Source organism: Gopherus evgoodei, chromosome 1, assembly GCF_007399415.2.
Source record: "Gopherus evgoodei ecotype Sinaloan lineage chromosome 1, rGopEvg1_v1.p, whole genome shotgun sequence".
Classification (NCBI taxonomy): Eukaryota; Metazoa; Chordata; order Testudines; family Testudinidae; genus Gopherus; species Gopherus evgoodei.
The window spans coordinates 107,169,175-107,195,861 of NC_044322.1; the positions used below are offsets into that span (position 1 = coordinate 107,169,175).

Genomic DNA, 26,687 nt, shown 5'->3' on the forward strand with positions numbered 1-26,687 from the left:
ATACAGTGACCACAAAGATGTATTTGGAAAAAAGATGCCTATGCTCTGCCCCCACACAGAGACTATGACTGCCCAATTGAGCTACAACCAGGGGCAAACATTCCGTTTGGGCGTATATATGCCATATCAGAGCCTGAACTAACAGTGCTGTGCACCTATCTTCAGGAAAACCTAGACAAGGGCTTTATTCATAAATCCACGTCGCCTGCTGGAGCACCAGTCCTCTTTGTTTAAAAAGAAGGATGGGAGCCTCCGACAATGTGTTGACTATTGGGCTTAAATCAGGTCACCATTAGATACTGATACATCTTGCCACTAATCCCCAAACTAATGGACTATGTGAGTACTGGCTGGGTGTACACAAAGCTAGACCTCCGGGGGGCCTACAACCTAGTACATGTTAGAGCTGGGGATGAACTGAACACCACCTTTTGAATGAGTTATGGTCACTTTGAGTATCTTGTGATGTCCTTTGAGTCAACAAATGCGCCCGTGATGTTCCAGCATTTTAACAACAATGTACCGCAAGACATTCTTGACCAATACATGGCAGCATATCTGGATACTTATTTTTTCAGATAGTGCCAAACAGTTCATGTGTGTCTATGCATGTATTCCATCCTGGAGAGGCTATGCAAACATGGCCTTCTTGTCAAACTAGGAGAATGTGCTTTCTGTCAGTCCTTCATAGGATAAACCCCAGGAATTCTATCTCCAGCTGTTATCAAAATTGACCCATGCAAGGTAAAGGCAGCCCGAGTGGGCTGTGGCACAGAAGGTCTGCTACTGGGGTTTGCAAACTTCTATCTGTGGTTCATCCTGAACGGATCACCCCTCTCACTACCCTACTTCATCAAAAAACCCAACAGGTTCCTCTGGTCTTCCGAGGCCTAGTAGGCCTTTAAACAATTAAAACTAACATTTACTACACTTTCCACATTGGTTCATCCCAATACCACACAAGCCTTCATCCTTAAGGAAGATGCTTCCAACTCAGCAATCAAAGCAGTGCTGTCCCAAAGGCAAGGCCCTCAACAACAACTACATCCGTGTGCCTTCTTTTCCAGAAAACTCACACCCATGGAGCAAAACTATGACATTTTAGACCAAGAACTCCTGACAATTAAAACCACTTTTGAAAAGTGGCATCACTATCTAAAAGGGGCCTGGTATCCTTGACTATCTGCATGGGGCCAATGCCCTTAACCAACAACAACTTTGGTGGGCCTTATTCTTTGTGCGCTTTAATTTCATAATTTCCTATAGCCCAAGAACCAAAAACAGCAAGGTTGATGCTTTGTCCTGGAAGGCAAGTATTACACTGATCTTATGGACGCGAATTTGAAACCCTCCTGCATAACATTCTGGGTGCAGATCCCCAAGACCTGCACACCCTGATAAGATCAGCCTCAGCCATGGGATCCCTGCAGTCATGCAGGAAGCCATAAATAAGGAAACCCATGAGGTTCAAGATGGGGTAATTGATGTAAAAGGGCATATATATGTTCTCCTCGGGCCTCTGAGGACAACCTCCCTACGGGCATGCCATGACTCTCCCCTGGCAAGGCATTTTTGTCACTTTAAAACTCAACACATCATTTCCTCTGTCTTCTGGCTTTGCATATGAGATATAGTGCAGGCCTACATGGCCTCTTGCAACGTATGTGCCTGCTTCAAGCTGGCCCATCAGTAAAACCCTGGGACTCCTGCAACCCCTCAAGATTCTGCCTGGCCTCTGCACTATCATTGCATTAAAATTTGTAGTAGAACTACCCAAGTCCAATCGGTTCATGACCATCCTGAAAGTCATGGACCACTTCACAAAGATAGAACACTTCATCTCTTGCACTGCCTACTCTCCTCCCAGGAAACTGCCTGGCTCTGGGTGGACCAAGCTGTCCACTTCCATAGCCTCCCAGAGAGCATTGTCTCTGACCAAGGAACACAATTTGTCTCGCACTGTTGGCAAGAAGCTCTCTTTCTGGATTTGGGGGCATCTGCTCCTGCCTATCACCCTCAGACTAAGGGTCAAGCTGAAAGAACCAGCCAGATCCTGGAGCAATATGTTCAGTGTGATATCAATTTCAACCAACAACTTGTCCTTGATGCTACCCCAGGCAGAGTTTGTATACAGTAACACAGAATATGTGTCTATAGGGCAAAGCCCCCTTTTTTCAAATTATGGGTTCCATTCCCAGTTCTACCCAAAGCTACCCACAACTTCCCACAATCCAGTAGAACCTGGATTGAATACATCAGCTACGCCAAACCCAAATTGACCAAAAAGTTCACCTGGAGGGTGCCCAAAAGAGCTACAAATAATACCACCAATGACAGGAGGGGCCTGCCCTGTCAGTAAGACCCAACAAAAACCTACACATGAACAGGCTGTCTTCTAAATTAGAATACCAGATCCTTGGCCCCTACTGAATTTGCTGGCAAATTAATCCTGTTGCCTTTGAACTCGACTTGTCCTGTTCTCTCTGAGTGTACCTCCTTTTCCACACATAACTCCTGAAGCCCCACCTTCCAGACCCATTCCCTCACCATTTTGAACTCCCATCTACCCACCCGCCAGTCAGTATGTGTTCAACACCACAATGAGTACATCTTCCAAGAAATCTTTGATATCAAAATTAGGCAGGGCAAACACTGGTATTTTGTGGATTTGGAAGGCTATGGTCCTGAAGAGCGCGCCTGGGAAATAACAGAAAACATACATGCTCCTAACCTGGTAAATCCTTCTAGCAGAACCACCCTGAAAAACCTGGCCACAACCACCTAGAGGGCACACTAGGGGAGAGAGTGATGTGGGGGAATCACAGGCCTTGAACCTGGGTTCTCAGGCACTGCACAGGCCACAATTGCCACCCAGCAACTCACTTAAGTACCTAGGGGAGGGTCCAATGAAGGGTGAGCATGCAGAGGGCCCTGTACCCAAAGCTCTCGATTGGGAGGAACATCCAGCCCCTCAGTTGGAAGTAACAACAGGAAATTGTCTGAGAAATAAAAGGAATCCTTGGCTCGCTGCTACTATGGACCCCTGCTGCTTACTTGACTCCCAAATCCTGCATTCCTGCCTGCTCTCGGTTCCTGCTTCCCCACCTGCTCCTGGTTCCCGTTTTCCTATCCCAGACTTCCGTCTACCCACAGTTCCTGCTGTCCTGCCCTACTCTAGGCCATTCCTCTTCCACCTTACCCCAGATGGATGTCATCTCTGGCTCTGGCCCCTGGCTTGGTATCTGATGTCATCTTCAGTTTTGAGCCACAGCTCCAACCACTAGGTTTGACTCCTGCTCCCATCACTAGGCATGACCGCCCATACCTTAGTCACTGAAACTGGGCAGTTTTAACGTCCCTCTGCTGTGAGAACTGTGCAAAGCAGCCTGAGGGTGTATCTTCACAGGATGTTAATGTGCAGCTGCCCAGTGTGTAAATCTACAGCTCCCTGGGTTGCCACGTACTAACTCACCATGGGGACCCTGCACTAGTATTTCAGTAACACATTTTGATGTATTCCTGTTTCAAACAGTAATATTTCAATGCACACTATAGAACTTTTAGTGCACAGTAGCAGGGTCTATACAGGACATTACCGCACTGCACGCTAGTGCACTGTAGATTTACACCCTGATTTGCAGCACACTAACTGTGTAACCAAGCCTTTAGTGTAGGCCAGGATCTAGTTGATAATACTTACACTACATTTTATTTTAATATAGTTTGTTCTGGTGATTTCTGAGTACATAGAATTGTACTTGAAGTACAGTACCCTAAGTCTACATAGAAATACTCAGGAATAATGCACAATTGGTTTAAAGAAGTTATCCATTCCTTTCATCCCAAATATAGGGAAGACAATTCATAGAATTTGGGACACATGTGCCTGGCTAACTGCAATCTACTTCTAAAAGTAGTGTGAAAAAAAAACCCTGTACTACATCGTACAGTCAATAAACCGTGCTCTGAAGTCCTTATTTGCACCATTGTTAGTAATTATTTGTACTGCTTTATAATAATAGCAAGGCAACAGTAATATTTTTAATCCATAAGCCAAAAGATTTAAAACTCAAAAGATACAAATTGCTGCGATATAGAAGTTTTCCTTTACAGATTTCAAATATACTTGGACAACATAGCGCTTTCAAGTTTTGCTCCCACTGAAAATCAATGGCAATATTGCCACTGATTTCAGTTGGATCAGAACCTATGCATAACCTTTGAAAAAAAAAAAAGTCCCAAGTTCTTTGACTTCCATGCGGGTTTGGTATTTGTGTTTGTTTCATATAAGCAAAATTTAATTTACTTACTCTTCCTGGAAGTCCTGGAAGACCTTGTGTGCCCTTGTCTCCCTGAACAGAAAAAACAATTTTCATTTTTAAACTCAAGTACCATATAATGAAAACTGATCTATCAATGGCATTCCATTAGCTTTTAAGTCTTACACATGGAGACTTTATGTTCTAACAATTTGCTCACTGAACAAGATCAATATAGAATCCACTTTACAAGTGCAAATTTGTGCCCGATTCATGTGCACGGACCCCTTCTTCTGCACAAACTCACAAAATACAAAGAAGTATGCAGCCAATTAATTGGAGCAGTATGTTCAGTATTTTCTAAATGACGGGACATGCACTGTTTTATACTAAGTTACATTTATTATTATAGACAGGTCTGGTCGCACTACCTATTATTAAGGTGCTGACACTTCCCATTATAAGACCCTGTTTTCCATTGCGTATAACTTTGCCAAACTGTAACTGTTTGGGATGAAATCTTCCAAGGTAGGTGTCTGCCTCAGGCTGAATTTTTGGGGAAAATGTCAATCAAAATGAGAATTATGCTAGGGAACTATACATAGTGTTGCCCATGTAAAAAATGCAGACAACTTTTTACCTGGAAAGCTCTAGTTTCCCCATACTTTGGAGCAGGGACTTGAAAATTGTCAGGGGGTGGCATTTATGTCATGGCTGTACTTTTTGCTATCCCTGTTAAAATCTGCCCAAATCTGGTCAAGTTATAAGACCTTGAAAAAATCAGTTCACACACACTCAGGGGAGACTTAGATTTTAGGAGCGTAAATCTCCAAAGATTCCATCCTCATTGAGCGTGATTGAGCCTCTCACAGCTCCTAGTGCTAATCAAACTGTGCATTCCCACAAGCAAATTGGGCATGATCTTTCCAGACCAGGGGTACAAACACAAAGCTAGACTTTCTCTGTAATGGCTGTTCCCACTTACTCTAGGCCAGGGTACAGCTGGGCACTGGATCTGAGAGCAGGGAGTCTCTCTTGTGCTCTCAGTGCCCTTCATGCTGGCTCCCAGACAACGGGAAGGAGAAAGCCAGGAAGGAGTAAGTATGGGTACGTCCAGACTACCCGCCATATTGGCGGGTAGCGATCGATTTTTCGGGGATCGATATATCGCGTCTCATCTAGACGCAATATATCGATCCCTGAATGCACTCCCGTCGACTCCGGAACTCCACCGGAGCGAACAGCTGTAGCAGAGTCGACATGGGAGCCGCAGACGTCAATCTCGCGCCGTGAGGACCTGAGGTACATCAATCTAAGATACTTCGACTTCAGCTATGCTATTCACGTAGCTATTCACGTAGCTATTCGACTTCAGCTATGCTATTCACATAGCTGAAGTTGCATAGCTTAGATCGATACCCCCCCTAGTGTAGACCAGTCCTATGATTTGAATGCAGAGGAGACAAAAGCCAGACTGGGAAGAGGGAAAAGAGTAGATTGGGACAAAGAGTCTGGGAGCGTGGGACTGGAGTGGGGGGCAGGAGAAGAGAGACACTGTGACTGGTTGGGCAAAGGCAGTGGGACTCAAAGCTGGAGGTGGGGTGGGGCTGGTGTGAGAAAGAGGGAGACCATTTGATCGTGTAACTAATGACTATCATATTTCATATGCACAAGGAGGCTGAAATAAGATTGCACAGGCAATCTTAATTCTGGCATTTCCTAACTTTTGAATGATTGACTTTGTAATCTTAATAATGTTTTTTAACATAGCCTTTTGTGTGTATAATATGTAACTGGTTACTGTAAGCTATGAATGCAAGATATTAGCTATCAATTCTGCCCCAAAGAGATAACATTTAATTACTTACCTTAGGACCAGGGTCACCTGGTAGTCCTGGAACTCCAAACCCACCATCCTCCCCCTATATATATATTGGGGTGGGAGAAGAGAGAAAAAACAAATCAGACACAATAAATACAGTTGCACCTTATTAGTGATAGTGTCTCAGTTTAAATCCTCAGACTGAACACTTTTTCAACACAAAAGGCATATTATCTAAATAATTCTGAAATCTGCTGGAATCACTCCACAATTTTCAGTTTTCTTATTTTTGCATACAATGGAATCAAACATTTAGTATAGAAGACAATTTTTTCTTTTAAGAAGCTAAAGAGTAATATTAAAAATGCAGTGAAACATACAGGTTGTCCTTTTGGTCCTTGCTCGCCGTCTTTTCCAGGTTTTCCCTGTAAAGCACAAAATTCCACATTACTGAATCATGAACATCAAATTTATATCATTTCTGTACACATTGCCTGAAACATTAAAACTAAGTATCCAGCAATATAATGAGTTCATGAATCCTCTTTTCACAGCTAGCAATGCACAATGTATGACAATGAGGAAAAATATGACCATGGAGGATGTACATTTCCCAGCATGCTGATAATCTAGAGCAGTGGTTCTCAAACTTTTTATATTGACAACTCATTTCACACAGCAAGCCTCTGAGTGTGACACCCACCCCTTATAAATTAAAAATGGGGGTAATTTAATTTTAATGTAATTTTAATTTAACAGGGGCTCAGGCTGTCAGTCCTGCCAGGCACAGGCTGACAGCTGGCAACTCCGAGGTAACAACCTCGCAACACCTTGAGGGATCATGACCCTCAGTTTGAGAACTCCTGGTCTACAGTCAAACGTAGAGCTGCAGCTCTCCCCATGTTGCTCAGATGGTACTTTAGTAGACAATTAACATTGTTCTTACTTTATTTATTATATAATCAAATTTTATCTCCTATATTCCTTTTGTTTGTTTGTTTCTTTTAGGAATGACTGTGCATAGATACCATGAATGACAGATATTTCTGAAATAATGGTGATTAGGCAAATTAGCTTTCATATATATGTTTCTTTTGCTCTCTGTTTTACTTTCTGATGTCTGGGGGTGATTTTTCAAATCAGTAAGAAAATAGCTAAAAGCCTTATCAATCTGCTCAAACTAAGGGCTTGTCTACATCAGAAAGTTGCAGCGCTGGTGAGGGAGTTACAGCGCTGCAACTTTGAAGGTGTACACATCTGCAGGGCATCACCAGCGCTGCAACTCCCTGTTTGCAGCGCTGGCCGTACTCCCGTTTTGTCTCGGGTGTAGAGGATCCAGCGCTGGTGATCCAGCGCTGGTAATCCAATGTAGACACTTACCAGCGCTTTTCTTGACCTCCGTGGAAGGAGGAAGCCTCTGGTAATCAAGCTGGTCTCCTTCCCTGCGGTTTGCTGGGTGGCTCCGGGAACGCGAGAGCAAACCGCGGCGAAGCTGGTCTCCTTTCCCGATTTGCTCTCTCGTTCCCGGAACCCCGAGCAAGCAGGTCTCCTTCCCTGCGGTTTGCTGGGTGGCTCCGGGAACGCGAGAGCAAACCGCGGCGAAGCTGGTCTCCTTTCCCGATTTGCTCTCTCGTTCCCGGAACCCCGAGCAAGCAGGTCTCCTTCCCTGCGGTTTGCTGGGTGGCTCTGGGAACACGAGAGCAAACCGCGGCGAAGCTGGTCTCCTTTCCCGATTTGCTCTCTCGTTCCCGGAACCCCGAGCAAGCAGGTCTCCTTCCCTGCGGTTTGCTGGGTGGCTCCGGGAACGCGAGAGCAAACCGCGTCGAAGCGGGTCTCCTTTCCCGGTTTGCTCTCGCGTTCCCGGAACCCCCCTTGAAGCCGCCCAACAGCGCTGCAGTGTGGCCATATCTAACACCACTTGCAGCGCTGGTTGCTGTAAGTGTGGCCACTCTGCAGCGCTGGCCCTATACAGCTGTACTAATACAGCTGTAACAACCAGCGCTGCAAAATTTTAGATGTAGACATGGCCTAAGTATGCACATTTCTTTTCTTTTAGGATTTGTATATACGGTATTTGTTTTTTAACTCCCCTTCCTCACATTGGTCTCTTTGTGGATGTTTTGTTATTTTATCAAATTTAGTTAATAAAACTATTGTTTTAAAAGAGGTGTGAGGCAGATTCTAAACTCACTGATGTGTGGAATGCATTTCGATGTCACTGGAAGTTCCATGATTAGAACAAGTAAGGAATACGGAATGACCTGAACAATGATTTTGATGTCTGCACATTTTGCTAAATTAGCCACACAAGGCTATTCAGTATACTGTACCTCTATTTCTTCAATTTACTGCCAGAGAGGATTTCACATCTCATATTTTGTATGTGTTTGTTAATATGGGTCTCAAAGAAAGCATGGAATATTTTTTTTGTGGTTTAATTCCTCTATTTGTAACACTTTGAAAGTAAATTCAAATCTATTGTCAGCAATGTAAGGATTAGTTCTTAGTTAACTAGACTATCAAAGGCAACAATAACTGATCTATAATATTTTATTTTTTACATCAGGACTATAGCGTTTTATTTGTCAATTGTGCCTTTCATTCTAGGGTTAGATAATATTTATATGTGCATGTGCAACAGAGTACAAATGATTTATGAAATGGTTATAACTGGTAAACAAATCACTACAAACACTTACCACATTTTAAGGGTAATTTCTTTATAAATTGTTTACTGTCTATATATTTAAAAACAGTTGGGCTATCTTAAATTGTATTAAGAAAATAGATTGGCACAGAATATATAAAGAGACATTGGACTAATACAGGGATCAGCAACCTTTGGCACACGGCCCGCCAAGGGTAAGCCCCCTGCTGGGCCGGGCCGGTTTGTTTACCTACTATGTCCACAGGTTTGGCCAATTGCGGCTCCCACTGGTCGTGGTTCACCGCTCCAGGCCAACGGGGGTAGTGGGAGGCGGCAGCCAGCACATCCCTCATCCCACGCCGCTTCCCGCCGCCCCCATTGGCCCGGAGTGGCAAACCACGGCCAGTGGGAGCCACAATCGGCCAAACCTGCGGATGCAGCAGGTAAACAAACTGGCCCGGCCCGCCATGGGGCTTACCCTGGCAAGCCGCGGGCCAAAGGTTGCTGATCCCTGGACTAATATTCAGACAGTGTAAGGCATGAACACTGCATGCAACTCAGTCTAATTAAAAATTGATTCAATAAAAATAAACAAAGAAACACCAAATTCACACCCAAAACAAAAAACTGGTAGGACGAGAAATGATAACAGAACAGAAAATAACACATATAATCAGACTACAACCGGAATAAGCAATTCTGAATCACATCATGGAGAAAGAATGAGCTGTTGGTTAACCATCAGTGACACCAGATAAAGGGATGTAAATACTTATTTTTCAAAATGTTTATAAGCGAGAAAGTGGCAATAGTAATCTGAAAACAACTTAATGAAGATTCTTCAAATAATTCATCAAATTGTAGACAAATCATTCAATAAAACTTGAGTTTCAGATCTTAAGGATTTGTTTGATAATGTTTCTTTCAAAATTTTTCACTACTTCAAAAGTAATGGAGATTTATCCAAAGAGCAAAATATGCAATAAACATATTAGAAACTTTCTTCAGGAGACAATACTGAAAGTAGCATGATGTCCCTGAATAAGCTATACCAGAATACTTTGATTTCTTTGCAAGAGTTTCTCAAATTTTTCCAGTTGGTGACCTCTTAATTTGAAGTCAAATATTTCCACAGGCCCCTTACACCTACATTAAGAGTACAAAATGCATAAATGATAAGCCCGTATAATTTATCAGTGTTTGTCTTTTGAGATGTTAACAGAGAATACTTAACCTTGAAGGGTAAAGGTTTAATAGGGCACGAAGGAGCAAGATTTTCTTTGTTTTAGATTTTAATAACATTTCCCATGCCTCACAAACCTCCTTAACTGCTTTTCACGACCCTCACAGGGAGCATGAACGATCAGTTAAGAAACACTACATTTAGATTTTTATACTAAACCTACCATGCTAATAAACTACAAAAGATATGCTATAGCTCATCCAGAAATATGGGCTTGACACAGAAATTACTGAGTGAGGTTCTATGGCCTGTGTTACATAGAAGCTCAGACTAGGTGATCATATCGTTCCCCTATTGCCTTAAAATCTATGAAAAACAAGTTAAAAATGAGCAAGGTAACTTATTAAGTATCAGAGGGGTAGTCGTGTTAGTCTGGATCTGTAAAAGCAGCAAAGAGTCCTGTGGCACCTTATAGACTAACAGACATTTTGGAGCATGAGCTTTCGTGAGTGAATACCCACTTCGTCGGATGGTAAAAGACGGTTACTCACCTTTGTAACTGTTGTTCTTCGAGATGTGTTGCTCACATCCATTCCAGTTAGGTGTGCGCGCCGCGCGTGCACGCTCGTCGGAAACTTTTTACCCTAGCAACTCCAGTGGGCTGGCAGGTCGCCCCCTAGAGTGGCACCGCCATGGCACTCGATATATACCCCTGCCGGCCCACCCGCTCCTCAGTTCCTTCTTGCCGGCTACTCCGACAGTGGGGAAAGAGGGCGGGTGTGGAATGGATGTGAGCAACACATCTCGAAGAACAAGTTACAAAGGTGAGTAACCGTCTTTTCTTCTTCGAGTGATTGCTCACATCCATTCCAGTTAGGTGAATCCCAAGCCATACCTAGGCGGTGGGGTCGGAGTGAGAAGTAGCGGCATGGAGCACTGCAGATCCGAAGGCCGCATCCTCTCTTGACTGCTGGACCAGGGCGTAGTGGGAAGCAAAGGTGTGGACCGATGACCAGGTCGCTGCCCGACAGATTTCCTGGATGGGCACATGGGCGAGGAAAGCCAGCGACGATGCCTGCGCCCTGGTAGAATGCGCAGTCACACGGCCCGTAGGGACGTGGGCCAAGTCATAGCAGGTCCTGATACAGGACGTTACCCACGAGGATAACCGCTGCGAAGAAATGGGAAGCCCCTTCATGCGGTCCGCTACTGCCAAGAAAAGCTGGGGGGATTTGCGGAACGGTTTGGTCCTCTCCACATAGAACACGAGAGCCCTACGGACATCAAGCGAGTGGAGCTGTTGCTCCCTGCCTGAAGAGTGAGGTTTCGGGAAAAAAACCGGGAGGAATATCTCTTGGTTGATGTGGAAGGCTGAGACCACCTTGGGGAGAAAGGCCGGGTGTGGCCTCAGCTGCACCTTATCTTTATGGAAGACTGTATACGGGGGTCTACCGTGAGAGCCCGGAGTTCCGACACCCGTCTAGCTGAGGTGATAGCTACTAGAAAGGCAGTCTTCCAAGAGAGATAGAGTAGGGAGCAAGTAGCTAACGGCTCGAAGGGGGGCCCCATGAGCCGAGACAACACCAGGTTAAGATCCCAGGTTGGAGCAGGGAGTCGGACGTTAGGGTATACACGTTCCAGCCCCTTCAGGAATCTAGTCACCGTCGGGTGAGAAAAAACGGAGCGGCCATCCCCACCCGGGTGAAAGCTGGAGATAGCCACCAGGTGGACCCGCAAGGACGATATCGCCAGGCCCTGTTGTTTGAGGGACCAAATATAGTCTAAAATATTGGCCACCGAAACTTCCATCGGGCGGAGACCTTTCTCCACGCACCAACAGGAGAAACGCTTCCACTTGGCCGAGTAAGTCGCTCTAGTGGAAGGCTTCCTGCTGCCCAAGAGTACCTCCCGTATCGGGGTGGAACAGCGCAGTTCAGAACTGGTCAGCCACGCAGGAGCCACGCCGCTAGGTGCAGCGACTGCAGGTCCGGGTGACAGAGAGTCCCGTGTTCCTGGGTGATCAGGTCCGGGTGAAGGGGCAGGGGAACTGGGTCGGCTAAGGCCAGGTCCAGCAACATGGGGTACCAATGTTGCCGGGGCCACGCCGGGGCTACCATGATCACGCGGGCCCTGTCCCTGCGCACCTTCAGAAGGACCCTGTGGACCAGCGGGAACGGGGGAAACGCGTAGTACAAGTGGGTCGTCCACGGAATAAGGAAGGCATCCGCTATAGACCCGGGTTCCCTGCCCTGAAAAGAGCAGAACGCCTGGCATTTCCTGTTCCCCCCGGACGCGAAGAGGTCCACACGGGGATAACCCCACCTCTGGAAGATCGAGAGGGCGACGTCCGGGCGAAGGGACCACTCATGTGAGAGGAAGGATCTGCTCAGGCGGTCCGCCAGCGTGTTCCGTACTCCGGGGAGAAAGGAAGCCGTGAGGTGAATGGAGTGGGCTACACAAAAGTCCCAGAGTTGCATCGCCTCGTGACATAGGGGAGAGGATCTGGTGCCACCCTGCTTGTTGATATAGTACATGGTTGTCGTGTTGTCAGTAAACACTGCGACACAACGACCCCGAAGCTGGTGACAGAACGTTTGACAAGCAAGGCGGACCGCTCTCAACTCCCGCATGTTGATGTGCAGCTTCACCTCCTGCGGGGACCACAGGCCTTGTGTTCTCAGGGATCCCAGGTGGGCCCCCCAGCCAAGATCTGAGGCATCCGTCGTTAGGGACACCAAGGGCTGGGGTGGGTGGAATGGGAGCCCTGCACACACTACGGACTGGTCTAGCCACCAGCTGAGAGAATCCAACACTCCCTGGGGAATTGTGATCAGCATGTCGAGTGGTTGCCTTGCCGGCCGGTAATGTGCGATGAGCCACGACTGGAGGAGCCTAATGCGGAGCCGAGCGTAACCGGTCACAAATGTGCATGCTGCCATGTGGCCTAACAGGGTTAGACATGTCCGTATTGATGTTAAGGGGGCTGCCCGCAATCGCTGAACGATCGCCGACAACGCCTGGAACGTTGGTAACGGCAGAAGAGCCCTGGCCACGGTGGAGTCCAGGATGGCCCCGATGAACTCCACCCTCTGCGTGGGGAGCAGGGTGGACTTGTCTACGTTGATCATGAGGCCCAAGGTAGCAAACAGGCCGGTGATCCTGCGGACGTGGCTGCAAACCTGTAGCTCCGACGTGCCCCGAATTAACCAATCGTCTAGGTAAGGGAACACGTGGATACGACTGCGCCGAAGATGTGCCACAACGACAGCCATGCATTTTGTGAATACCCTGGGAGCCGTAGAAAGGCCAAATGGGAGGACTGCAAATTGGTAGTGAAGGCGGCCCACCACGAATCAAAGGAAACGTCTGTGGTGTGGCCAAATGGCAATGTGAAAATAAGCGTCCTGCATGTCGAGGGCAGCATACCAGTCTCCCGGATCCAGGGATGGGATAATGGTCCCCAGGGATACCATGCGGAACTTCAACTTCACTAGGTACTTGTTGAGCTCTCGCAGGTCGAGGATAGGCCTGAGGCCTCCCTTGGCCTTGGGGATCAGAAAGTAGCGGGAGTAAAACCCCTTGCCTTTCTCGTTTTCCGGAACCGCCTCTATAGCTCCTTTGTTGAGGAGCGTCTGTACCTCCTGCCGAAGGAATTGCTCGTGAGAGGGGTCCCTGAAGAGGGACGAGGAAGGGGGGCGGGAAGGAGGAAATGATATAAACTGCAGGTGGTATCCCGTCTGCACCGTGCGTAAGACCCAGCAGTCCGATGTTATTTGGGTCCACGCCGGGAGGAAAAACGAAAGGTGATTGGAAAACGGGGGGGAAGGATCCGTGGGGGAAACTGTTATTGCGCCATCGGGCGTACCTTCAAAACGAAGGCTTGGGCCCAGGCGGGGGCTTGGAGGAGCTTTGATTCTGCCCCCCTTGGTTCCCCGAATGTCTACGCCTTCCATTCCTGCCGCAGCGCCTATTAAGGTCCTGCCGTTGGCGGAACTGGGGGTATGGCCTACGCTGCTGTTGCTGCTGTGGCCGGAAGGGTCTGAGCTGCGTTCCTGGCGTGTGCATCCCGAGGGAGCGCATAATAACCGATTGTCTTTCAGACTTTTCAGTCTGGGGTCTGTCTTTTCTGAAAACAGGCCCTGGCCTTCGAACGGGAGGTCCTGGATGGTGTATTGGAGCTCCGGTGGAAGGCCAGAAACCTGAAGCCAGGAGATGCGGCGCATCGTTACCCCCGAGGCGAGGGTGCGGGCAGCCGAGTCTGCAGCGTCCAAAGAGGCCTGTAACGAGGTTCGTGCAACCTTCTTGCCCTCGTCCAGAATGGCCGCAAATTCTTGATGGGCCTCCTGTGGCAGCAGCTCTTTGAACTTGTCCGCTGCCACCCATGAGTTAAAAGCATATCTGCTAAGAAGGGCTTGCTGATTTGAAACCCTGAGCTGAAGGGCCCCAGCCGAATAGACCTTGCGGCCGAGGAGGTCCATACGCCTGGCCTCCTGGGATTTGGTGGCTGGGGCTTCCTGTCCGTGGCGCTCCCTCTCGTTCACCGACTGCATCACCAGGGAACACGGTGTCGGGTGAACGTGGAGGTACTCGTAGCCCTTGGAGGGGGCCATGTACTTCCTCTCGAAGCCCCTCGCCGTAGGAGGGATGGAGGCCGGTGACTGCCAGATTGTATTGGCGTTGGCCTGGATCGTCCTAATGAAGGGTAGGGCGACCCTGGTGGGAGCATCGGATGAGAGGATGGTGACGATGGGGTCCTCGATCTCAGAGACCTCCTCGGCTTGCAAGCTCAGATTCTGCGCTACTCGCCTAAGGTCTTGGTGTGCCCTGAGATCTAGTGGAGGAGGGCTACTGGAGGAAGTGCCAGCCACCGCTTCGTCGGGGGAGGAGGATGAGGAGACCCCTGGCAAGAAAGTGTCCAGTGGGAGGTCCCCCTCAGCCCTCGCCTCTATCTCAGGAGCAAGACCAGGGTCCTGCTGCTTCGATCCTTCCTCTCCATCAGGGGAGGGAGGGGGGCGAGACAACGAAGCCTCTGGCACCCTGTGCTCCGCCGTTGCAAGCCTAGCAGGAAGCTGTTGGGGGCCCTGGGCTTGATGGTACGCCCAGGGTGTCCAAAACCCCCACTGCTGCAGACCTTGGTCCTGTTGCGGAGGGTCCTGGAATAATGCCGCCTGTCTGTCGGTGCCCAGCGCATATACGCTGTCCGCTTGAGATGACACCGACGGCTGTCTAGAAGGCCATGGTGGGGCCGACCGTGGCTGATAAGAGTCTGCGCGGTTCGGCACCGAAGATCCTCTCGGTGCCAGGGATCGGTACCGGGAGTCATAGCGGCGCCGGGATCGGGACCGGGTTCTGTCTCAGTGCCGGGATCGGGACCGGTACCGGCCGCTGCTTCGGTGCCGGGATCGGGACCGGGACCTGCCACCGACGTGGTGCTGGGAGGTCGACCGGGACCTGCCACCAGCTCGGTGCCGGGAGGTCGACCGGCGCGGTGAATGACGGCGAGACTGGCTCCTAGAGTCACGGTGCCGGTATCGACGGCTGGAGTCAGACCATGACCGTCTGGAGGTCGATCGGTGCCACGAGTGCGACCGGTACCGCCGAGGGGAGCGGTGCCGGGACTGCGAGCGGCGTCGGGATCTCGAGCGACCGTGGCGTCGGGACCTCGATCGCGAGCGTGAGTCCCGAGACGGTGCCGTCATCGTGGGCTTGCCCCTAGATGCTACCCGCACCAGAGGTACTGGGGGTGGCGGCTGAGTCGACTCAGTCAGGGCGATAAGGTCCCGTGCTGAGGCGAAGGTCTCCGGAGTGGATGGGACCAATAGCTCAACCCCAGATCTTATGGGGGAGCTTGGCGGTACCGGACTCGACGGACCCCCCGGGCCCGGAGTCGACGGTGCCGGTAGTGCCGCGGCCGATGTCGACGCCGGGCGCTCCATTCGAGTCTGCCTGGCTGGAGTAGCAGATGATGATGGTCTCGTTTCTGCACCCGGTGCCGGGGAAGGTCGATGCCGGGGAGTCTTTCCGGTGCCGATGCGATCCGGTGCCGGCGTCGAGATCACGGCCTGCGAAGCTGCTGGGTCAAGTGCCGCTTCCATTAGGAGAGTCCTGAGTCTCTGGTCTCTCTCCTTCTTTGTTCTGGGCTTAAAAGCCTTGCAAATGCGGCACTTGTCCGACCTGTGCGATTCCCCCAGGCACTTTAGACACGCGCCGTGAGGGTCGCTGGTTGGCATAGGCTTTTTACAGGCCGCACATTACTTAAAGCCCGGCGAACCAGGCATGAGCCCGGTGCCGGGTGCCGGGAAGGGCTACAGCCCAGACCGGCGAACAACTATATACAAATACTATTTACACTACAACTAATTAACTAACTATACTTAACGACTAACTAACAACTGTAGTAACAACGGTAGTAACAAGGAGAGCTAGGGACGTGGAGGACAGCAATGCCGCGCTCCACAGTTCCAACGACCGACACGGCGGTAAGAAGGAACTGAGGAGCGGGTGGGCCGGCAGGGGTATATATCGAGCGCCATGGCGGCGCCACTCTAGGGGGCGACCTGCCGGCCCACTGGAGTTGCTAGGGTAAAAAGTTTCCGACGAGCGTGCACACGCGGCGCGCACACCTAACTGGAATGGATGTGAGCAATCACTCGAAGAAGAACTTATGTTAGTCAATTCATTTTCTCTCCATTGTTCTTCTTACAGGAGAAAAGTTATGTGTAAATTAAACAGATTTACTGTGCATAGTGTATTTAAATTATACAGTTTAAATACACTATGCACACTTAATTATGCAAATCTCTCATTTAAGTACAGTAAAAGCTGTGTTATCTGGCACTTTACCAACCAGAAAGCTCTATAAACTGACATTTCTGATATTTGAGCACTGGCTCTGCGGCTCCCATTGGCCGGGAACTGCGGACAATGGGAGCAGCACCTGCGGGTTGAGGCAGTGCGCAGAGCTGCCTGGCCACACCTCTATGTAAGAGCAGCAGGGACATGTCGCCGCTTGTGGGGAGCTGTCTGAGGTGAATGCCGCCCGGATCCAGCACCCCAAAACCCCTCCTATGCCCCAACCCCACACCCCAAGCCCCCTCCTGTATCCAAATTCCCTCCCAGAGTCTGTGCCCCACACCCGCTCCCACACCCTAACCCCCGGCCCTGAGCTCTCTCCCGCACCCAAAGTCCCTCTCTCCATTGGTAAGTATAACTCTGAGTTAACCAGAATTTTTGACTAACAGGCACCTCCCTTTCCCCCCAACGTGCCAGATAACAAATCATATGGGGGGGTTTATGTTCTGTCTTGTAATGGCTTGATCCAGCTTCCACTGAAGTCAATGGAATTCAGTCAACTGTCAATTCATTGAAAGTGGGCTCAGGCCTTAAATGCTTTGTAAAGTATTTGTGAGGCTGTTAGACATCACTGTATATGTTTGGCACACAGTCCATCAGGGTAATCTGCTGGCGGACTGCGAGACATTTTGTTTATGTTGACCGTCCACAGGCATGACCCCCTGCAGCTGCCAGTGGCCATGGTTCACCATTCCCAGCCAACGGGAGCTGTGGGAAGCTGGCCCTTTTGAAGACTTTGGCCAAAATCCCATGTTAACAAACATATCACATCTTACATCTCAATGATAAGATAACAAATTTAATAATAATTTAATAATTTTATATAAATAATACAATGATTAGGGCCCTAACAAATGCATGGTCCACTTTGGTCAATTTCAAGGTCATAGGATTTAAAAAATAATAAATTTCATTATTTCAGCTATTTAAATCTGGTGCTGCCTTCAGAGCTGGGCAGCTGGAGAGCAGTGGCTGCTGGCCAGGAGCCCAGCTCTGAAGGCAGCACAGAAGTAAGGTGGCAATACTGCAACTGCCCCAAAATAACCTTGCAACTCCCTTTTGGGTCAGGACCCTCAATTTGAGAAACACTGGTCTCCAAAGACCAGATTTAGTGGGAGGGAGACCAGATTACACGGTCCGTGGTGTGTTTTTCATGACTTTGAATTTGGTAGGGCCCTAACAGTGATGCTCGGTTTTTATTGATAAAATACTGTATACTTACTCGTGGGCCAGATTTCCCAGGTTCACCTTTTTCCCCTTTGATATCTGAGCCTGGAAATCCCTTAAGAACACAAACCAGATTAATCATACTGTACTTTTTGTTGTACATTTTATTTTAATTATAAGTCATTAAGACACACAAAGTTCTTTAAGGCATGGTCACCACTGGGTTTGGTAAAATCTTTTAATCAAACAAAATGATTACATAATACTTACTGAAATCCCTTTATCACCTTTTTCACCTGGTTCACCCTAATGAAATTAGAAAACAATGAAAATCAATATATGGAAAAATTATCCATAATCCACTTCTGCTATAAATCATTTATTTCCTCTTTGTCAGATACAGTACATTGTCTCCATATTCCTCACTCTCTTTCAAATTACAAGGCCTAGTAAGCATGCAGGGAAAGGTAACTTGTCAAATTTTAAACTTTTTTTTAAAATACAAAATTAGAATCCATTCAAATCTAATGTATTATACTAATCAGGGCCATCCTTACCCATACACAAAGTATGCAGCTGCGTAGGGCACCAGGAAATTTGTGACACCAAATTTCCTGGTGCCCTGTGCAGCTGTGTGCTGCTCCAGCCCCTGCTCTGCCTCTTCCCCATGGCCCCCGCCCCTGCTCTTCCTAAGCCCTGCCTCTTCCCACCCCTGCTCCGCCTCTTCCCCATGGTCCCCGCCTCTGCTCTGCCCCAGCCCCACCTCTTCCCACTCCTGCTCTGCCCCAGCCCTGCCCCCATTCCACCCCTTCCCCAAAGCCCCCGCCCTTGTTCCACCCCAGCCTAGTCCCGCCCCCACTCCACCCCTCCCCAAAACCCCCACCCCTGCTCCACCCCCGACCCACCTCTTCCTGTCCCTGCTCCACCCCTGCTCCACCCCTACCTGAGGACTGCAGCAGGAGTCAGGCTTACATTCACCGGCGGTGGTAAATGGAGCAACCCAGTCTCAGCCTGCTCCACTCTGCCAGCTCCCATCCGTGCTGCCGGTGAGTGCTGGGCCGGGGGGGAGGGTTCCCCTGCTCCCCAAGTCCCAAAGCGGGGAGCCAGGGGAGCAGATCGAAGCGGGCTGGGGCTGGGTCGCTCCACTTCCCGCCACCCCATGAGTGCGGGGTCGGGCCTGCCCTGCACTCACCGAGTGGCAAGAAGTGGAGCGACCCAGCCCAAACCCTCTTCGTTCTGCTGGCTCGTGCTGGGGGGCGGTTTCCTCCTGCCCCCCAAGCCTGCTCCTGCCACCCTGCAGAGGCCTGGGGCTGGCCCCACCCTCACCCCTCACGGAGGAGCTGCGTAGGGCACCAAAATGGCTAGGGACAGCCCTGATACTAATAATTATTGCTTATGATGTCTCTTTAAATAACTATAAAATTCATTAGCACTTAGGCTCACTGGAGGTGATTCTGTTAATGAGCATAAATCTAATATAAATTAGTTGTTCAACTTTTAAAGATATTTTCAATTGACCAGAAAAAATATGTTGATCAGCCAGTATATTACACTTCGGGCTGATCACCCTATCTGTCCCTGACCCTCTCTCAGCAGAAAAAGCCACAGGAAGGTGAAATGTTATTCAGTACAGGATACAACATTTCGGACACTTTTTTTTATCCATAACTTCCCCACAGGTATGCACAGACAGTAGCCTTGTGGAAGGAGAAGGCTGCATTGGCTGGGAATCAAATGCAGATGTCAACTGTACCCTCCAGGGTCACACTTCCTCCCTGAGGGGCTGGAACAATTTGTATAGTGGGGGTGCAGTGAGCCATTGAAGCAAGCTATAAATTCTGTATATAATGGAAATCACTTGAAGTCAGGGAGTGCGTCACCCCTCCCTGCCCCCCACAATCCTAGTTCCAGCACCTATGTTTCCTCCCGGGCTGCATGGGCAGTTCCTGTGCAGTGATGTCATTGGCTTCCCTACTAGAGCTGTGCAATACACGACACTGCAGGGAAAGGAAGTATGGAGAGGAAGATGATATGAGTGTAAGGCCACTACAACTGAACTGCTCAGTTTCTGGAATGGGGTGCCTCTCTCCTCTCAGTTCACCACCTACATGATATTGTATTAAAACTTACATAAGCATGAGAGAACACTCTTTAATGTATAACCTTGTTACCAAAGTTTTCTAGAGGCACATGACTTATTTACACAGGTATTATCATATTCACAGATTATCCCCGTACAAATTCTTCAGATACTTAAGGAAAAGCATTAAACTTTATTTAGGACAGTTAAAACATGGACCAAGTTTGCATAATTGGCATTAGATTGCTTATAACACTGGTTTTCCTGTTTTTCTTTAGTAAGCTTGAACCCACAGACTTTAAGCAAAGAAACTAGGAGTCCAATATTGTAAGGACTAAGTAATATTTTCTCACCTTCTTTCCATATATGATGTACCCTTTCTCTCTGTCTTGTGAGGCAGGTCCTTGTGCACCTGGAGCGCCCTCCACTCCTTGTTCACCCTATTGACACAAAATTCAGGATTATTAATTTAACTCGAAAGAATATTTATACTGAGAACATTCATAAATATGTACGTTTCTGAAGAATTTGTACAGGGAATAATCTGTTGTATTTGAAAGCATTTCAAACTGAGGGGCTTACCTTATCACCTTTTGGTCCTTGAAAACTCAAGCCCATCTGACCCTGATGAAAAAATTATACATGTATTAATGGATTAGCCAACTTTCCTTTTATAAATATATATGTGTAAGGATTTTATAAATGTGGTAGATTTGGCCTCAAATCTAACTTCCTGTTTATTCAAATATGGAAAGTCCTTGAGACCCATATATTTTTCTCCTGACTTAAAAGTTAATTAGCCATAAGCCTGAATTGTTGTTAATATTTTATTATCCATTTCTGGTCATGCCTGGAATGTGCTCGACATTTTCAAAACAGTATCAAAAGGCATAGGTCCAGCCATGAGGATATAATCACATTATTTTTGTGAAAAACAAACAGATGGAGGATGAGGAGCAGGGAAACATACAGTTAAGGGGACTATAAGATTATAACATAGCTTTAATGACAACCAAAATATAGCTATATGTGTGCATGCACATATTTAAATGGACAAATCTCTCACTCATTCTGACAAAAACTCTCTTTTTCCCACCTACCTCTCTTTCAAGACAGATATATAGAAGCAGAGACAATACCAAATTACCTTATAAACATGTCATTATATTTATCTTATTTTTCCCCTGTCTTTAGCTCAACCATGTGTTCATTTTGGAAAGTCGGGCAATGGTAGGACTGCAGAAGGCATGGCAGATGTGGCTTCCAAATAAATATTTGGCTATGATCAATGGGACCACTGTACATCCCACAGGATTTCTGCCCTAATGTTGGCTTTCCCTTTGCCTGTGCACTCAGTGCAGTCCCACAAGCCCTGTGAATACCTGAAACAGTTCTATTTAGGGCATGATAGTCCCAAGTTCTTTGCACTCAGAACTGTACAGTTCCTTGGGCTGAAAAAATATGCATCTGTTGGTTTGGTTTTTGTGTGTGTGCACTTCCGGCCTGTGAAAGTAGAATGAATTAAATTGTAAAAGTAAAATGGCATTGGCCTGCTAAACCCAGGGTTGTGAGCTCAATCCTTGAGGAGGCTATTTAGGGAACTGGGGTAAACAAATCTGTCTGGGGATTGGTCCTGCTTTGAGCAGGAGGTTGGACTAGATGACCACCTAAGGTCCCTTCTAACCCTGATAGTCTATGCACACTAGTGGGGTGGGAGGTGAAGATCTCCCTTCAGTTGACTTATACCAACAAAGACTCTGATTCTACCAGATGCAATATCAAAATGCAACACATGGAACAAAGGCAGATGGCAAATCACGTCTAATGCCCATTATGCCAAGATGTACTATTTTAATTTTTACATTTACCTTGCTGTCTACCCCTCCTCTGCACGCTCCCTATCGTTTTCTGTCCTAACGCATATTGCAAGGTCTTTAGGGAAAGCACTGTCTTTTTAATAAGTGTGTATATAGGGCATAGCACAATGAGGTCCTGATCCTTACAATCACTCACTCCTTCCCCTTTCCCCCCATACATGAATGAAATTCTCATGAATATTTTAGTGGCATTTCAATTACAAATTTTAACTGATAAATTTTGAAATTTTCAACCAGTTCTGAATAAATAATACAAATAGAATATAGCATTAAGTGGTGTTTTGGTCTGGTAGGAGAGTGTATCTTAAAGAATAGCCTACAAAACACATCCCTTTTTTTACGCCTCGTAATTAACATACAATATTTTATATAAAGACACAAGAGTGCACAGAACATTTGAAGACTAGCACGTCAAAAAATAGCTGCAATGTTTGCAGCTACAGTACTGTCTATGAAAATCCTTACCTTCTCACCCTTAGGTCCCGGTGGGCCTGGAGGACCCTATAATACAGGACTTTTTATTAGACCACATGCTATATATACATTACATGTAATGTTTTCTGCTTACTACAGACATTAAAAATGCACCATTCTACTGGTGTCTTCATTTTAATGGAGAAAGATCAATATAATGTTTTTAGTATTTTCTAACTTCCAGAATTTGTCTAAGATCTTACATTAGAGGTGTGATATTGCAGTTAAGTAGTGCTGGAGCGATCACTACATGGACAAGAGAAACTCATTGCAAACTGCAGGCGCTGCAGGGAGTGGTGCTGGTGATTCAATAGGTAGCGCTCTTCCCTTTGATTCATGCTTGAACCAGTTCCCCAACCTTAGCACATCTGCACTGAAGGTGCCATTTTACAGATGAGGTGTATTTTACACTGAGTCATACCTTGCTCCCTTTTTACACAGCAGTTTTGCAGTGCAGATTCCACAGCAGTGGATTCATAACATAGATTGCCCTGAATGTAGCTCATTATGATGGGAAACATAAATAGTGCTGATTTTTAAAAATAGGATTAACTGGTCTCTGCTTGCTGGTATCTGTGGTATTCTAAAGACCATAGAGGCAGAGAACATATTCTGACATCTACTACACCTGTCAACATATCAAGTAGTTCAGATGCCTTGAACATTTGGAATTTACCACAATAGGAGACGTTCTACTTAGGAAGAGATTGCCTTTCCTTTGTAGCTGTTCCTAATGGTACCTCTAGGACACTCTCAGCAGCTATTTTGATTTAGATTAGGCTGTGAGACCAGCAACACATTTTCCAAGGTTTCAGGAGGGGAAAATGTAAAAGTCTATTACAAAACTGTAGAATAGGGGCCAGATTCTAACAGCCACTGGAGTAAATTAGAGATACTTGCATCCTGCAGAAGCAGTCCCTTGAATTTTGGGTCATATAGAAGATGTGCGGTATAGTAGGGACTGAACCTGAGTTGCCCAAGTGTCCTAACTACTGTACCATTCGTCCCCAATACATTAATCATTTAGAGCTTTTTAAATAAAGCAGCATTACATAAATCATCATAAAATGACACTTACTGGAACTCCCGTAATCCCTGGTGGCCCGATGGGGCCTTGGAGCCCTGCCAATCCTGGTATACCCTGTATATAAAAAGGAGCCATTAAAAAGAGATACCTATTGGGCAATTTAATGATGCTTATATATATTATCTGGCTATATCAAAAGGACGGGGGACACCTGATATGATTTTAATCAGGCTGCTATTATTGGCTCCCTGCCAAACCAGACATAGGAGCCCTGAAACCCCCTGTTCCACTTGTTTAACCAACACCTAATTTTTAAGTCTTTTACCAAGCCATATTATCTAGTCACTGTATCCCTTCCCTGTGGAGTACCTTCCCTGGACATCCATCCCACACTTACACGAAGAGTTGCAACACATAGCTTAACTCCCTTCACACCTCACCTCAACAAAGCCCTCCCTGAACCCGCTGTGGGGAAGGCAAAAAAAAAATGTCACTCCACCTAGGTCAATCTGGTGATGAGGGAAAAATTCCTCCCAGCCTCCCTGAAAAGGCGCGGCTCATGCAGTGCCCACAGTGGGGCCTGACCAAACCTGACATTTTGCCACCTCCAGGGGAGGGAGAGTGGGTGCTGCTTCACACCCCTACATGCCCCAGGAAAAGGGGTTCTACTGTCAGGGCTTGCCTCTTTTAGACTCCTCAATCAGGGCACCAGGCTGACCTACTCTCCTTTTGCAGCAGCTTTGGAGTCTTTCTCTTCCTCCTCTATCCCCATAAAGCACTGTTCTCTCTCCTTCGGCAAGCCGGACAACACCCCACCTTCACTTAAAGGTGTGGTGGGGGGTTTAGTTAAGACTTACTGGTAGTCCAGGGTGGCCAGGATAACCTTTTTCACCTTTTAGCACATTTGATGGTAAGAACCCAATCACTTCACCTGGGTCTCCCTATCATAGGGGAAGAAAAAAAAATAAAGTTGAATTATATATATGCACACAAATAAAAACATTCATTCTAAAACACTGACATTAAGACTGGAGAAAAGCACTGAAATAACATCTACACAGTCTTTTGGAATCATTTGGGAAGTGCACAAAAATGGTGAGCATTTTACTTGTTTGAATTGATTTAAACATACCACAAGGAAGCCATTGTAGTTTTTAAAAGCCCTTCAGTGTCAGGTATCCTTGAAATACTCAGTAAAGATTCCAGTACCCATCTTAACTTTTCCCCTTACTTTCCACTTATTGGTGGGAAAATCCCCCTAGTTGCCCATTAAATTTAAGTCTATCCAGTCTGAATATCTGGCCTGTGTGCTGGAAACATTTGGAAGTTTTACAGCAAGGGAACCTCCTTCCTAGGCTGTGATCTCTGGCCATTTATACAACCTTGAGACTGCAATAGTCCCCATGACCAAAGCATCCGACTCTGTGTGGGAGCAGCGGATGGTGAATTAATGTAGTTACACATACTCCAGACCTGCCCCTCCCTCAATCTACATTTTCTCCAAAACCTCCCTGCATAGTGGTGCACTGAGAGCTAACATGGAGCTGTGCTCTGTGGCATGTAGAGATGGGAAGGCACAATCTGCATGGACTCCCTGAATCCTGCCCCCATCCTGTCCTGTTGAACCATACCAGTTGTCCTCAGTCCAGACCTCCATGATTCAAGAAGGATTTACATTCTAGTACGTTTTTTCATTACACTCGATTCTACAATACCAATGAAAACAGTGGAACCTCCTACAGAGCAGAGTGCTACTCAATATAAGTAAAGATGGCAAAATCTGACCATATTATGAACTTGTATCCACCTTTCCCCTACATAGGCTCAGTTTTGCCACCATTATTCATATTGAGTAGTACCATACTTGATTTCAAATCGACTGCTTAGAATCATATAATTGTAGGACTGGAAGGGACCTGGAGAAGACCTCTAGTCCAGTCCCTTGCACACATGGCAGGACTAAGTATTATCTAGACCATCCCTGACAGGTGTTCGTCTAACCTGCTCTTAAAAATCTCCAGTGATGGAGGTTCCACAATCTCCCGAGGCAATTTATTCCACTGCGTAACCACCCTGAGAGTCAGGAAGTTTTTTCCTAATGTCCAAGCAAAACCGACCTTGCTGCAATTTAAGCCCATTGCTTCTTGCCCTATCCTCCTCCTTGTAATAACCTTTTATGTAATTGAAATCTGTTATCACATCCCTCCTCAGTCTTCTCTTCTCCAGACTAAACAAATCCAAGTTTTTCAATCTTCCCTCATAGGTCATGTTTTCTAGTACTTTAATCATTTTTGTTGCTCTTCCTGGACTTTCTCCAGTTTCTCCACATCTTTCCTGAATTGTGGCAACCAGAACTGGACACAATACTCCAGTTGAGGCCTAATCAGAGCAGAGTAGAGCAGAAGAATTACATCTCATGTCTTGCTTACAACACTCCTACTAATACATCCCAGAATTATGTTTGCTTTTTTTGCAAGTGTTACACTGTTGACTCATATTAAGCTTATGATCCTCTATGACCCCTACATCCCTTTCCACTGTATTCCATCTTAAGCAGTCATTTCCCATTTTGTGTGTGTGCAACTGATCGTTCTTTCCTAAGTGGAGTACTTTGCATCTGTTCTTACTGATTTTCATCTATTTAGTATAGACCATTTCTCCAGTTTGTCCAGATCATTTTGAATTTCAATCTTAACCTCAAAGCATGTGCATCCCCTCCCAGCTTGGCATAGTCTGTAAACTTTACAAGTGCCCTCTCTATGCCATTATCTAAATCATCAATGAAGATATTGAACAGAACCGGACCCAAGACTGATCCCTGCAGAACCCCACTTGATATATCCTTCCAGCTTGATTGTGAACCACTGATAACTACTCTCTGGGAATAGGTTTCCAATCAGTTGTGCATACACTTTATAATAGTTCCATCTAGATTGTATTTTCCTAGTTTGTTTATAAGAAGGTCATGTCTACCACTCCCCCTGCCCCCATCCACAAGGCTTGTTACCCTGTCAAAGAAAGCTATTAGGTTGGTTTGACACAATTTGTTCTTGACAAATCCGTGCTGACTGTTACTTATCACCTCACCTTATTATCTTCTAGGTGTCGATAAAATGATTGCTGAACTATTTGCTCCTTTATCTTTCCCATTAGTGAAGTTAAGATGACTAGTCTGTAATTGCCCAGGTTGTCCTTATTCCCCTTTTAGATTAAGTACAATATTTGCCCTTTTCCAGTCCTCCAGAATCTCTCCCATCTTCCATGACTTTTCAAAGATAATCACTAAAGGCTCAGATATC

The 26,687-nt window shown here is 46.8% G+C and overlaps 1 protein-coding gene across 1 annotated transcript in view; it reads right to left on the reverse strand.

Moving 5' to 3' along the window:
• The window catches only part of COL4A1 (collagen type IV alpha 1 chain), a 239,000-nt gene that overhangs the window by 79,263 nt on the left and 133,050 nt on the right, over positions 1-26,687 (reverse strand). The window contains exons 9-18 of the mRNA XM_030568516.1: positions 24,246-24,329; positions 23,440-23,502; positions 22,353-22,388; positions 20,593-20,634; positions 20,364-20,450; positions 18,201-18,236; positions 17,986-18,045; positions 6,462-6,506; positions 6,128-6,181; positions 4,311-4,352 (exon numbers count right to left, since the gene is read on the reverse strand). Coding sequence (XP_030424376.1) covers positions 4,311-4,352; positions 6,128-6,181; positions 6,462-6,506; positions 17,986-18,045; positions 18,201-18,236; positions 20,364-20,450; positions 20,593-20,634; positions 22,353-22,388; positions 23,440-23,502; positions 24,246-24,329 — 549 coding nt within the window. The remainder of the gene's footprint in view (positions 1-4,310; positions 4,353-6,127; positions 6,182-6,461; positions 6,507-17,985; positions 18,046-18,200; positions 18,237-20,363; positions 20,451-20,592; positions 20,635-22,352; positions 22,389-23,439; positions 23,503-24,245; positions 24,330-26,687) is intronic.